This window comes from Narcine bancroftii, chromosome 5 (assembly GCF_036971445.1).
Source record: "Narcine bancroftii isolate sNarBan1 chromosome 5, sNarBan1.hap1, whole genome shotgun sequence".
NCBI lineage: Eukaryota > Metazoa > Chordata > Chondrichthyes > Torpediniformes > Narcinidae > Narcine > Narcine bancroftii.
The window spans coordinates 86,179,492-86,194,717 of record NC_091473.1 but is presented as its reverse complement, the minus strand read 5'-3'; the positions used below and the strand labels follow the sequence as shown (position 1 = coordinate 86,194,717).

The 15,226-nt window shown below is 43.5% G+C and overlaps 1 protein-coding gene across 2 annotated transcripts in view; it reads right to left on the bottom strand.

Moving 5' to 3' along the window:
* Positions 1–8,137, bottom strand: part of lamc1 (laminin, gamma 1) — a 192,152-nt gene extending 184,015 nt beyond the window's left edge. Inside the window, exon 1 of one of the 2 annotated variants that reach the window (XM_069938200.1) lies at positions 7,610–8,137. In XM_069938200.1, coding sequence (XP_069794301.1) covers positions 7,610–8,054 — 445 coding nt within the window. In that variant the 5' untranslated portion in view covers positions 8,055–8,137. The remainder of the gene's footprint in view (positions 1–7,609) is intronic. The other variant, XM_069938198.1, reaches the window with a different exon arrangement.
* Between the last annotated feature and the right edge of the window lie 7,089 nt (positions 8,138–15,226).

Here is a 15,226-nt window from a genome sequence, read left to right as displayed (position 1 = left end):
TTGGTCTAAATGGGTGCTCAATAGCAAGCACAGACCATTCTTCTACCCTACGCCTGAAAATCTTTGATTCTGGCATCCCACTATCGCCCTTTTGCCTCATCTATGCATAAACCCTAACAATTGAAATGACTGCCCTTTACTCAACCAACATTAATCCCAGTGTCAAAAGTATCTATAGATTTTTTAAATTTAGACTTACAGCACAGTTACAGGCCCTTCTGGGCCTTGAGTCTATGCTGCCCAAATATCCCAATTCACCTACAACCCCCACAAGTTTTGAAGGGTGGAAGAAACCAGAGCACCCAGAGGAAACCCACACAGACGTGGGGAGAATGTACAAACTCCTTACAGACAGCGCTGGATTCAAGCCAAGACCACTGGCACCGTAATAGCCAGAGCCAACTCCACCAATGTTAGTTGGAGACCACTTTTAGCCACTCTCCCTGGACACTGACAAAGACTACATATTGATTGCGCTGTAAAATTATCATCAGAATCTGGATTATTTGGTAGCAGCTGCATCAAAAATGTGATTGTGCTCCAACCCAGAAGATAATCCTGAAAAACAAAATGGAAGTATTAAAATTGAAATGAAACAATCCTCTTTCATGCCACCTCTGGTTAAAATAGCATCAACCCAACAATCTGAGGCCAGTATGAACCAATTTAATCACCAACTTATCCAGAAGAAAACAAATGTTACTGAATTTCTACAAAACCATTAACCAATTAACTGCCATAGCACTAGAGCACCATACACATAATCATGAAAAAACAATTTAGTTATCATTTCATTTTACAGTATAAAAAAATTCCTTTGCACAAGTCAATGAGGGAAAAACCTGCTGTTTACCTGAGTAGACCCAATACGCTACAACAGAAAGCAAATTTATATAGACCTCTTGATATTGCCAAAACATGGTAGTTCACAGGATCATTCTCAAGCAAAATTTGCAACAAAGACAAAAGTCAGAAGGCAGATAGTCAGAAATAATGGTTTTTAAAAGTCTAAAGCGGTGTGGGGGTGGGGGGGGTGTGAAGAGTATAAGCAGAGGTACAGGGAAGGAAAGAGGTTTTGACAGCTGAGAGCATGGTGTGAATGATGGTGTTTAAATCTGAAGCAGCTCTAGAGGCTAAAATCAGAGGACTGCAAGAGATTGCAGGATAGGACCACACAACGCTAGATGCAGGAATAGAAATATTGAGTATTTAAAACTGAAAAAAAATGTGATGAGTCAATGAGATTTATTATGAGATCAGGAATGGGAAGATATTTGAATGACGTAAAATTTAAAGATGCTGCAAAATGCACGTTGACAACAAAAAACAAGTTAAAATTGATCAATTTAAAATTTAAAAATACATAGATGAGGATTTTGTTGATGAGTTAAGATGGGGAAATAGTTATAAATAATGATATTCTGTGGCAGTGTGAGCAGTGGAAGAAACACAGCCACCACGTTGAGGGTCGTTAACGACTGTTTTTATTCAAATTCAGCGCGCCCCTTTAAGGGCAGCATGAGCTCAGTCACCTGGTGCATTGTGATGTCATAATCCCTGCCCAGGGTGTGCGCTGGAAGGGATGCTGGAGTCAGAGAGAAACCTCTGGCGACGCCATTTCCCCATGGCTGCCCTGCCACGTGGCGATACAAGTGGGGCTAGTTCGCCATGAGGATGTGCACTGCCACAATACAAAATATATTATTTATTATATAAATAATTTAAAAAGAAAAAATAAAGCAAAGTTTCATTTCTACAGAACTCAGAAATTATATTAATCACTTTCAGCAAGTGTTGGGTATCAGCCCACATAGATAATGTTAGTTGTGCAGCTGATTTAAAATCAACTAAAATGAGTTTAATGTCATGAGAAAAATATCCACTAAAGATGGCACCCTAGATTTTCTGGAGATTTTCCATTTGACTCAAGCAAAGGGTAAAATAAACAATGGTCTGTTTAAGTTAACTAATAAATCAATTACCACTTACCAAACAAAAGTAATGAAACCAATGAAGCGGTTCATCATAAAGACAACATACATATTATAGAGAAATTTGATTAAGCCATCAAAAAAAAACTAGGTTTTGAAGGAACACTTTTCAAAGTACCAATCAATAATGGATGGAAAAAAAAGAGCACAATGCTGACAGCAGATTTCACTTAGAAAACAACAATGCGTGTGTTTGTGTGTGTTCTATACATATGTTGTTTTTCCAGACTCTTTTGTGTAGTCTTCCAAAGGCGCTATTTGCCTTGGCGAGTCTGTTGTCTATCTCATTGTCGATCCTTGCATCTGATGAAATGGTGCAGCCGAGATAGGTAAACTGGTTGACCGTTTTGAGTTTTGTGTGCCCGATGGAGATGTGGGGGGGCTGGTAGTCATGGTGGGGAGCTGACTGATGGAGGACCTCAGTTTTCTTCAGGCTGACTTCCAGGCCAAACATTTTGGCAGTTTCCGCAAAGCAGGACGTCAAGCGCTGAAGAGCTGGCTCTGAATGGGCAACTAAAGCGGCATCGTCTGCAAAGAGTAGTTCACGGACAAGTTTTTCTTGTGTCTTGGTGTGAGCTTGCAGGCACCTCAGATTGAAGAGACTGCACTCACAAAGATAAGCGTATACAGAGCCGTTGTCATACCCACACTCCTGTTCGGCTCCGAATCATGGGTCCTCTACCGGCACCACCTACGGCTCCTAGAACGCTTCCACCAGCGTTGTCTCCGCTCCATCCTCAACATCCATTGGAGCGCTTTCATCCCTAACGTCGAAGTACTCGAGATGGCAGAGGTCGACAGCATCGAGTCCACGCTGCTGAAGATCCAGCTGCGCTGGATGGGTCACGTCTCCAGAATGGAGGACCATCGCCTTCCCAAGATCGTGTTATATGGCGAGCTCTCCACTGGCCACCGTGACAGAGGTGCACCAAAGAAAAGGTACAAGGACTGCCTAAAGAAATCTCTTGGTGCCTGCCACATTGACCACCGCCAGTGGGCTGATAACGCCTCAAATCGTGCATCTTGGCGCCTCACAGTTTGGCGGGCAGCAACCTCCTTTGAAGAAGACCGCAGAGCCCACCTCACTGACAAAAGGCAAAGGAGGAAAAACCCAACACCCAACCCCAACCAACCAATTTTCCCCTGCAACCGCTGCAACCGTGTCTGCCTGTCCCGCATCGGACTTGTCAGCCACAAACGAGCCTGCAGCTGACGTGGACTTTTTACCCCCTCCATAAATCTTCGTCCGCGAAGCCAAGCCAAAGAAGAAGATACATATGTATAAAAAATAAATAATATTGACAATGTAGTATATAAAACAAATTAATCTCCATTACAATTTCTGAACTGCCAAATGAAGAAGTGGTTTATTTACAGTGTTATATGTCTCACTGTTAAGTAAACAAAACCTGAATTAATTTTAATGCAACAGGAAACATCCCAATTCAAACAGTATTTGTTCCTGGTTTCCTGTGCCTTTCACAGCAAGACATCCATTTCATTGAAAACAAATACTAATTCATGACTCACACAAGTCACTCAGAATATCTCTTGTTATCCAACTAACTGGAAAAGAGCTTGCAAATGTTCAAGATGCTGTTTTACAATGGCAATGCCAGATCCTTCAAACATGAGATTTGGTGGACGTAGCAGGAAGAGTAACAATTAATCAATCTGCAAACGCCAGTCAATTTACCCAAACCCAAAATGGGAACTGTACAAGTTTGCAGGCCAAGAATAGGATGCTATGGATTCAAACTGTATCACAAAAGCAACATTGATTGTCCACAAAGAGATTTTACAGAAACCTCAAACCCATCATACCTGCAACTGTGCAAACTGATGTTATTTTCTACTCATTTAAACAGAGAAACAAGCCAGCAGGACCAAAATAAATATTAAAAATTTACACCACTGAGCGAAAATTAAAGTTTTTTTTATTACTGATTAAAAGTGGCTTCCCTAACAACAAATTTGTACCAAATGACTAAATTGTTCTCAATTTATAACTTTACCTCCCTGCTTAATCCATGAATAAACATTTTTCTCTGCATGTTGGTCTGTAAACAGATAAGCAAACAAATTTTCTACTTGTATTCCAATTGTCCTCCAGAATGGATTCAAGATTCCTTTATTGTCATGTAGTAAAACAGGTGTAATATTACACAAAATGACTTTAATCTGCGCAAGGCAAAGATTTGCCATCAGTAGAAAATGCCCAGCGCCCCTTATAGTCAGAGAAAGAAAAGCAGAGTCCCCCCAGAATCACTGAATATCCACGTATTTGCCTCCAGCACTCCTGCAGCCACAAAGACCAGTCCAAACCGTCGGCAACTTGAGATCCAGATTATATACAAAAGGATTACAAAACTATATCATTCATTATTTCCTTAGAGTTGAAAAAAATTAAGCAGAATTTCTTTTCTACATATGATGCTTTTTTTTTCTGTTACAAGGCACAAAGGACTTGAACTTTCAGTTTTTATTTTCTCTTAGTCATAAAGCATGGAAGTGGGCCCTTTGGCCCAATGATTCTGTGTCAAGCATTCATTTATTCTGACTTGCGTCCCATCAACTTTGCTAACACCCCTGCTTCTCTTGCCACCCACCTACTCCAAGGCCAACTTACAATAGCCAACCAGCATTTCTTAAGCATGTACCAGAACTTTGGCACCATCAATACAGTCACTGCCTCAAGCACTAGAGACAAAGTTCAATCCTGATGTTGGGTGCCCTTTGTAAGGTGCTTACATTCTCTGTGACTGTGTGGGTTTCCTCCTACAACCCAAATATGTGCATCTGAACACTACAAGTTGCTCCTAGGGTGTAGGTAAGTGGCAAAATCTGAAGAATATGGGGAGAATTTTTAAAAATTCAGAATTCACATAAATTGTTGGGTGGTGTGATGGCCAATGTGACTCAGCCTGTTTCCATGCTAAATGTTTCCATGAGCAAGTTGATAGGGTTATTAAGAAGGCATACAGTGTATTCACCTTCATTCGTCAGGGGACTGAGTTCAAGAGCCTTGAGGTAATAGTGCAGCTATATAAAACTCTGGATAGTCGACACGGAGTATTGTTTACAGTTTGGTCACCTCATTACAGGGAGGATGAAGATGCTTTAGAGAGGGTGTAGAGAATATTTACAAGGATGTTACCTTGATTGGAGAACATGTCTTATGTGGCATGCAAAGGATGGGAGGTAACTTAATATAGGTACATAAAGTAATGAGGGGCTTAGACAGGATGCTCAGCCGGCAACAATAGCAAATACCAGAGGACATCTATTTTTAGGTGAGTGGAGGTGTCAGGAGGTAATTTTTACAAAAAGTGGGTGAGTGACTGAAATTCATTGCTGGGGTGGTGGATGCTGGTACAATAGGGACATTCAAAGATTCTAAAATAGACATATGGATGCAAAAAAAGGTAGAAGGGTATGGGTATGAGGAAGGAAATAGGTTAACATCAGTCAGCACATCATAGGTTGAAGGGCCTGTATGGTACTGCAATGTTCTATGTCTCCATGAAACTAGAGCCTCCAGGAAAAACCCAGTCACACAAAGAATGCGTGAACTTCACAGGGAGTACCCAAAGGTCAGCAGTGAACCCAGTTGACTGGAGCTGCTCAAAAAGGAGATTTTATTCTATTGACAAAGATCTGGTGTTGTGGTTATCAAGTCTTTTTCAAAGTGCAACCAAATTAAATCATGCAACTGTACAATCAAATGTTAGTTTTAGGTTTTACCTTCTAACGAAATCATTTTTGATTTGTACAATTGCAAATACTATTTCCTGCCCTTTCACATACAGTATGTTCTCTTCTGATCACTGCAATCGGCTCACCATCAAGCACAGAGCACCACATTTAGCAAAAACAGAATTGGTCAATATTCTCAGAAATTTGTGAAATGGATTTGTAGAATTTTTAATGTAAAATGAATGAAAGTAATGCTTCGCATTCGAGCTTTAACACTACAGTGGTGAGATCAAACAGGTTGAAGATGACGATTAGAATCGATCTCAATCTAAGTTTTTGCTAATGCAGAGGAAGGGGAGGGTAAAATGGTTAGACAATGAATTATTATTTAGTCCTTATGTTAGAGGGAGCGCGTCGAGAACTGCAAATCTCTTCGAGATGAGAATTTTTTTAAAAGTGGGAGCCTCTCCTTTACACCAACTCCCCTGTGCGATGAGACAGTCAAAAAAGTGCCAATTTGGTGGGTAATTGTCTGCTTGATACAAAATCGACATTTAAAATGTCAGTTTTACCATATTCTTAAAGTGATCATGAAGATGCGATTTTATTTAAATGGCAATGGCTGCGTCAGTTGAAGTTGTTCAAACTCGCCCACTTTAACTTTTCCTGTAAATCAACGTTTCACCTGAAATTCTCAAAGTCCTTTCGCGGAATGCAAAAGAACACTCCGTCAAATCCAATTTCACATCGCACCAAAGTAGGATGTGTCTTGGGAAAAGGCATGACCAGCAGCGTGAGAACCGAGTCCAGGAGACGTCGCCCATCTACTGTAAATCCACTGAACCAATGAAACATCACCCAGCGCGGATATGCGGCGGGAGAATGTCTATCGCTGGTTCAGTTGAAGAGCTGAAGTCCCCACCCTCGCCTCCCCCTCTCTTGTATTATTTCGTTCCTTTAATCCAATCCTCAATAAGGTGCCGACCGCAATCCATCGGCACTCCCCGAAATAAAAATTCAGCGACCTCTCCCTTTTGGCCCGGCCAGCGGCGGCCACACGAAATCCCCTTCCTTCCCATCCACATCTCACTTATCGACAGAACTTGCTACTTTTAATGGAGTTCACAAACTGCGCCATCTTGGAGCAGAAAATGATTTTTTTTAAAAATATTTCGCAAGAAGAAAGTGTAAGCGAGAAAGAAAAGCAACATGCCGCTATTGCCCGATCTTAAATCCCACCATGAGATTTCTCGTCGTTCAAGCGTACTGAAAGGCGTTCAAGACCGCGAGGCTGATTAAAATCTTGCACCCTGAGGGCATCGAGCTAATTCCACTCGTAAAACTGGTCGGGAAACTAACGTATCGCGGCCCAGATGCACCGTGGCCACTTATCATGAGATCGGGAGAGACGGTGTCAGTTTAAACACACTTGGGATGTTTTACATTGAAAGTTCCCATCAACCGACTGAACACTTCCTTCACGGCTTCTGCACACTTTCGTGTTTCATACACTTCCTCCTGACCTGAATATTCGCTTCAAAGGGTCGACCAAATGGCTGGCTAAGTTTTCTAACAATTAAACACCGACCCACGTCTTTTTAAAGCTCTCCCTCTCTTTCTCTGCACCGTTTAAACAGGACTTGCCTGCCGTTCCATCTTAGCACAAACAGGAGGAGAGGGGTTAGAATTCCCCAAAACTGTGATCGGAATGTAATTGCAGTATTTATAGTGTTAACAATTAGGCTGCTGACTGCGTAACTAAAATGCATCCGACTTCTTTAATATAAACGCGTAGTAATCCGGTTACAAATCGTTTCAGGGATCTGGTGCATTTCACAAACATCTTTTAAAATTCAAATCATGGGTTTCATTTCGGGGGGGGGGGGGTGGTAGGGAAAGAGAAAGGGGAAAGATAAACTTACCCAAATGCAAAGTCAGGCTAATTGAATTAGGGTACTGGATTCCGGCGAGCATCGTCTGACTTTGCCACCAAGTGGTATCAGCTTGGTTATTATAATCGGTCAGGTAGACGGCACCGTGCTGAAGCCGGGGGTTGCTGGAGTCGCAGATGTGGCAGGATTTGGTTACCCCCGTCACTCCGGTCTGGACGCAATATTCTTCTGGAGGGGAGCCGCAAGTGTTACTAGCCACCACAGTCACATTGAAAGCGGCGTTGACGAACTCTGGCATACAGCGCTGAGACCGTGAATTCTCGTCGTAACACTCGTCCATGGCTGCCGGGCATTGCAAGATTAGGCAGCCGAGCAGGACAAGCCGCAACCTCCAGCGCATGGTGCCGACAGACGGCGAACACTTCAATTCATTTGGTTTACTTTCCTTCGAAGTCCTGGATCGCCTCAGCGCCATTGAAGTGTGCACATACAAAACAGACACAAAAAAGGCAACAGGTCCACACCCTCGCAGTGCAATCTGGGACCAAGGACTAGATCTGTGCACCACACTCCCTAAATGTGACCCACTTCCGCCAATCGAGGGGATAGGAGCTGGGCTGAAAAGTTCACTCTTAAACCATTTGAGACCCAGCAGAAACTTCTGCCGGCCCCGCTCCGCTCAAACAAGTTGCAAGCGAGCTGGCATCGGAAAACAATACTCAAGCTCAACGTGCGTATTAAACTAGCACAGTCGCTTCAAAAGGGTGCCGACGGCTGGGAGACCGGCTCTCAATAGGACTAAAAACACAGAAACTACCGGAAACCCTCAGTAGGCCAAGCAGCATCTCTGGAAAGACACACTGAGTGAGCGACTTCTACCTGAAAGGTTAACTTTTATTTCACAAATGACTCGTGACCTGCTCACACTGTTTTCATTCAATACTCACAGGGTCTCCTAAACATTAGCACCTTCTTTTTGAAACCAAGACAATTTTATCGGTAAAAATCCTGGGGGTGTTTATTGTAGGTTTTAGGCATCCACCATTTTTTGATTTCCTTAGTCCGTCAATGTAACTAATTATTTGTAATGATTTCACTTGTTCCAATTATATCCGTCTTGAAAGGTGCAATGAAAGAGAGTCATTGTGAAGCCGTTTACAAGGGAGACTCTCGTCATATGTTCGAACATTTTATTTTCGAGAGCCCAATCACTCCTGTTTTTAAGATCAGTTTACGCCATACATTTTGTCTATTGACTTTGCAGGTCTCAAGTCAGAAATTAACGGCATCATTCAGACTGAATTGGCAGACTGTGAGTGGATGAAATTCCGAGAATTGTACCAAGTTCGATGATCATTTTCCATCAAAGATTCACATCAGATGACTTTGCAAACATGTACTCAGACGGAAATGGATCCTGGCCACAGAAATCAAGTCATTATAACAATTTGGTCAAAGTCGTTATAAAAACGTTTTAAGAAGTGAGTAGGTGAGGATTACACATATAGGATTAGGAACTGATCAAATGATTCTTTCTGCTAGTTTTTACCTGAAGACTCTTCTGACCAGGACGCAGTCTGAACCATTCAAATAACTTGTGGTTGAGGATCCTAAAAATCTCAGACCGAATCAACAATAGTCTTATTTGAACAATGCTGAGTACAATTGAAAGCAAGTACAACATGGTAGCTCCTAGTGGCCAAACCAAGAATGGCATTAATGGTTCATAATTTCAGTTTTTCTAACAACTGTGAAATACCTATGAACAAGACAGCTAAATAAAGAGTTACAAATAAAAAAAAATATTGAAATCAATTTACTAAAAGTTATTTGGTTAATTCACATCCAAGCTGCAACTAAAATATACAGAGGATATGAATTGTAAAGTTCATGCCACACTGAATCCATTAAAAATTCAGAAACAATCATTCTACTGTGATCCTTTCTTAATCTGCGTAGAACTTCATTTATTCCCTCAGCCAACAGATTCTAGTATTAGTAAAGTGCAAACATAATCTGGGGCCTTTGTAATCCCTTTCCAGTCTGAAAGCTCTTTTAACAATTAAACAAATATGTACATTTTTTTATGCTACGTAATACTATTGATTATTTCTTGGCATGTTCATTAACCAGTGGAGTTTAACTGTCTCCCATGTTTATCAGGATATTGTAAACATTTTTAAGTCAGTATGATAACAGAGTTAAACACATCAATGACCTCCAAACAGAACTAAGCCTTCCCACCCACCACTTTTTCGCCCAACTCTACATCCTGTCGACAGCCTACGACAGCCTTCAACACTATCCACAACATCTCCAACCTTCATATCACCTGTAAACTTGCCCTCTACTTCTTTGTCCACTTATAAAAATCACAAAGAGCAGGAGTCCCGGAACAGATCCCTGCAGAACTCCACTGTCCTCCAGGCAGAATACTTTCTGTCCACTACTACTCTCTGCTTTCTATAGGCAAGCCAATTCTGAACCCACACAGTCAAGCTTCCATGGATCCCATGCCTCGTGACTTTCTGAATGAATCTCCTATGGGGGACCTTGTCAAATGCTTTACTAAAATCCATGTAGACCACATGTACTACCCTACTTTCATCACTTTAATTTGTTACCTCCTCAAAAAACTCAATTTGGACTGGGGATTGTGAGGCACAATTTTCCCTTCACAAAGCCAATGCTGACTATCCCTGAGAAGATGGTACTGTACATTTTGTCATAAATCATAGAACCATAGAACACTACAGCACAGAATGCAGGCCATTTGGGCCTTCTAGTCTGTGCTATAACATCATTCCACTAGCCCTACTGACCTGCACCCATTCCATGATCCTCCAGTCCCCTCCCATTCATGCATCTATCCAATTTATTCTTAAAACTTAAGAGTGAGGCCACATTTACCACATCAGATGGCAGCTCGTTCCAAATTCCCACCACACTCTGAGCGAAAAAGTTCCCACGGACTCGAAAGGCCAACATGGCCTGTTTCCGCTCCGTAAATGGTTATATGGTTATGGTTAAACCTTTCACCCTAAAGCATGTCCTCTCATATTTATCCCTCCTAATCTAAGTGGAAAGACCTCCTTGTATTTACTCTGTCTATAGCCTTCATAATTTTGTAAAGTTCTATCAAATCTTCCCACATTTTTCTATGCTCCAAGGAATAAAGTCCTAACCTGTTTAATCTTTCCCTGTAACTCAACTCCTGAAGACCCGGTAACATCCTAGTAAATCTTCTCTGGACTCTTTCAATCTTACTGATATCCTTTTTGTAACTTGGCAACCAGAACTGCACACTGTACTCCAAATTTGGCCTCACTAATGTCTTATACAACCTCACCATAACATTCCAACTCCTGTACTCAGAACTTTGATTTATGAAGGCCAATATGCCAAAAGCTTTCTTTACAACCCTGTCTACCTGTGACCCACTTTAAGTGGGTCTACTGCACTCCTCAATGCCCTACCATTTACTATTTATGTCCTACCTTGGTTTGTCCTTCCAAAATGCCATACCTCACACTTGTCTTTATTAAATTCCGTCTGCCTTTTCTTGCCCATTTTTCCAGTTGGTCCAGATCCCTCTGCAAGCTTTGAAAGAAAATCCTGTCCTTAAGAATCATCTCCAATAGTTTGCCCACCACTGATAAAAGATTCCTTGGATTCTCCCTATTACCTTTTTTTAAATAAGGAGACCACATTTGCCAATTACCAATCCTCCGGCAACTTCCCTGTGCCCAAGGAGGACACAAGATCATTGTTCATACCTCAGCAATCTCTTCCCTCCCTTACAAAAGCAACCTGGGATATATTTCAACCGGTCCCAGGGTCTTATCAATTCTAATGTTTTTAATAAAATCCAGCACTTCCTCTTTCTTAATCTGAACATGGTCCAAAGCATAAGCCTGTTCTATTCTATTCTGACCTCACCTTGTTTAATACACTTTTCTTTGGTGAATAATGAAGCAAAGTCTTCATTTAATAGCTTCCCAACCTCATCTGCCTCCAGGCACATGTTGCCTTCTTTATCCTTCACACTCACCATCCTTCACGTAAGCATAGAAAGCCTGAGGGCTTCAATCCTACTTGCCAAGGCCTTATTACATTCCTTCCTGGCTACCATGTATATCTCTCAAGCCCATCCTGTTTTCTGCCTCCTAAATCTGATGTATGCTTCCTTCTTCCTCTTAACTAGCTGCCTCACCTGCTTTGTCAACCACGGTTGCCTTTTCCCATCATCTTGTCCCTGTCTCAGTGGGATAAACTGATGCACCATCAATAACTCCAAAAGACTGGAAGTTATGCAAAACTTACAGGCTTTTATTCACAATAGAATTGCTGGTCAATTGTCCTGAGCTGGGGAGGGGGCTGTGGAACAGTCATCTTTATTCAGCAGTCTGTGGGTGGAGCCACAGGTAGAGTCGGCCAATGAGTGTGCTCTGACAGATAAAAATACTGACAGTGGTTTACCACATTCACCCCTTGCTTTTAAAAAGAGACTGGTAGGGTAAAAAACATTAGATACAATTACAAATCATGTCTCTCGGATGGTCTGATTTGCCTCTGTGACTGTCATAGTGTACCAGCTGTGACTATAGTGCAGCGATGGGGTCCTGGACAGTCTGGGGCACCTGTATGCAGTTGTCGGCATTGGCTTGGTGGGTGTGTGATGTCGAGTCTGGCATGCCATCCGTTGGGGCTGGGGTAATGTGCCATGACCCTGGTGCTTCATGGATGGCAAGAGGTGAAAGGGGTGTGGGGTACCAGAACCCTATCAGAGGCCATGTCTTCTTGCCCATCAGGATATGCCACATAGGCATATTGGAAGGTTGGTGTGGAGGATAGTGGATCAGACTTATGACTCCTCATGTTTCTGGAGTAGGATCGGCCCTGGGGATGTCAGCCATGCTGGCAGCATGGTCCCTGTAGTGGACTTCCTAGGAAATGAAAACATTCGTTCATGTGGTGTGGCACTGGTGGCAATACATTGGAGACACCTAATTAAGTGGAGCACCTTGGGGAGGAGCTCTTTCCAGGGGGAGACAGGAAGACCTGAGACCACAGATCTAAGAGGGTGGCCTTCCAGACTGTGGCGTTCTCCCTTTCCACCTACCTGTTCCCTTGTGGATTGCAGATGGTGGTCCTGCTTGTGGCAATGCCTCTGAACAGCAGGTTCTGGCACAGCTCATTGCTCATAAAAGAAGACCGCCGGTCTGAATACAGCAGGGGAAGTCAAACAGGGTGAAGTCAAACAGGGTGAAGAGACTGCGTAGGGCCTTTATGACTGTAGCCGCTTTCATGTCTGGGCAAGAGATTGGAAAACAAAAATTGGGAATACTTGTCAATGACATTGAAGAAATACACCCTGTGGTCCGAGGAGGGGAGGAGCCTTTCGAAATCAATACTCAGTCATTCAAAGGATAAAGGTGGCCTTTATCAACTGCGCTCTGTTTGGCCGATAGAAGCGCCGTTTGCATTCCGCACAGACCTGGCAGTTTTTGGTCATTGACCTGATCTCCTCAATGGAGTAGAGCAGATTGCAAGCCTTGACAAAGTGAAACAACCTGGTGACTCCAGGGTGGCAGAGATCATTGTGGAGGGCTTGTAAGTGGTCAATTTATGGGCTGGCACAGATTCTGCGGGATAGAGCATCTGGGGGCTCATTGAGTTTTCCAGGCCAGTACAAGATATCATAATTGTAGGTGGAAAGTTCAATTCTCCACCTCAAAATCTTGTCGCTTTTGATTTTACCTCACTGCTGGTTATTGAACATGAATGCAACTGCACAATGGTCAGTCAACAAGATAAATTGTTTGTCGGCCAGGTAATACCTCCAGTGCTACCACAAGAATGGCTTGGGCCTCCTTTTTGACAGAGGAGTGCCAAATTTCAGGGCCCTGGAGGGTGTGGGAAAAGAAAACGACAGATCTGCCCACCTGGTTAAGTGTGGCAGCCAGAGCGAAATCGGATGCTTCACTCTCCATCTGGAATGGGGTGGATTCATCCACGGTGTGCATTGTAGCCTTGGCAATGTCTGACTTGATGCAGTTAAAGGCTGCATGGGCATCTAGTGTAAGGGGAAAAGAGGTGGATTTAATGAGGGGGCGGGCCTTGTCCACATAGTTGGAGATCCACTGGGTAGAGTAAGCGAAAAAGCCCAGGCACCTTTTCAGAGCTTTAAGGGGAAATTCCAAAGGCAGACGCATGCAGTCAGGGTCAGAACCAATGACTCCGTACTCAACAACACAGCCAAGGATGGCAAGGCGGGTTGTGTGAAATAAGCATTTAGCCTTTTTTTATGTGAGGTTGAGGAGTCTGGCAGTCTGAGGAATTTTTGGAGGTTGGCATCATGGTACTGCAGGTCATGGCCACAGATGGGAATGTGGCCAAGTGGCCAAGTGATCCCTCTCCCACTGGAAGACCATGACCACACTGGTGACGCCAAAGGGAACCCTCAGAAAATGATAAAAGCAGCTATCCACCTCAAAACCTGTATATTGGTGGTCCTCTGGGCGGATGGGGAGCTGGTGATATGCCGACTTTAGGTCAATGGTGGAGAATATCCAATATTGCACGATTTGGTTCACCATGTCAGATATACAGGGGAAGGGGTATGCATCTAGCTGTGTGTATCTATTAATGGTCCGACCATAGTCAATAACCATTCTGCTTTACTCCCTGTTCCTCACCACCACCATGTGCTCTCCAAGGGGTGATGCTGGGTTCAATGATCCCCTCATTGAGCAGCCACTGTACCTCTGCCCTAATAAAGGCCCTGTCCCCGACACTGTACCGTCTACTTTTGGTGGCAATGGGTTTACAGTCAGGGGTGAGGTTGACAAACAGAAGTGGAGGGGTGATTTTGAGGGTGGAGAGTCCGCAGGTCGTGCGCACTGGCCAGTTAGGTTGTTGGTTGGAGGCAGTGGTGGTGGGGATGGGGGGGTGGGTTGGAAATAGCTGAAGGGTAGTTGCTGGTAGAGCTTAGTGGGTGGTTTAAAAACTGCTGGTTACAGATGGTGAGTGGGGGGTGGGGCCTGTCATACCCCATTGTCACGCTTTTAAGGTGACATCGAAAGTCCAGTCTCAGTAGCACAACAGCGCAAAGCTGCAACATCACTAGGAGTTTGAAGTCTTTATAGTTCATACCCCACACGGTCAGGGTCACTATTCAGTGGCTGCAAACATCAGCTGTATAGGACATTGAAGCCAAGGAGACCTTTTGGCTTACCGATCTTACCGTGAGGAAGTAGCGCTGCATCATGTCAGAGTGGATGAAGCTCTCCATGCTCCCACTATCGAACAGGCAACTTGTCACGTGGTCGTTTACCTGCACGTCTATCATTAACCTGGTGAGTTGATGAGAACTACCTTGGTGTAACGTCATGGAGGCCAATGAAAGGTTGTTGCTTGTTGATGCAGTGGAGCATTCATGTATTCGGCTAGGAGATGGCGGCGTCCAAGATGGTGGCCTCCACTGCTTGAACACAGCACTGCTGGATCTTGAAGATGGTTCCCAAAATGGCAGCCCCCATGACTCGCATGTGGTGCTGTTGGTTCCCAGGGATGGCGGTCTTCAAGATGGTAGCCTCCATGGTCGGCACGTGGCACTGCTGGGTAGGAGTGGTTTGGATCTACACA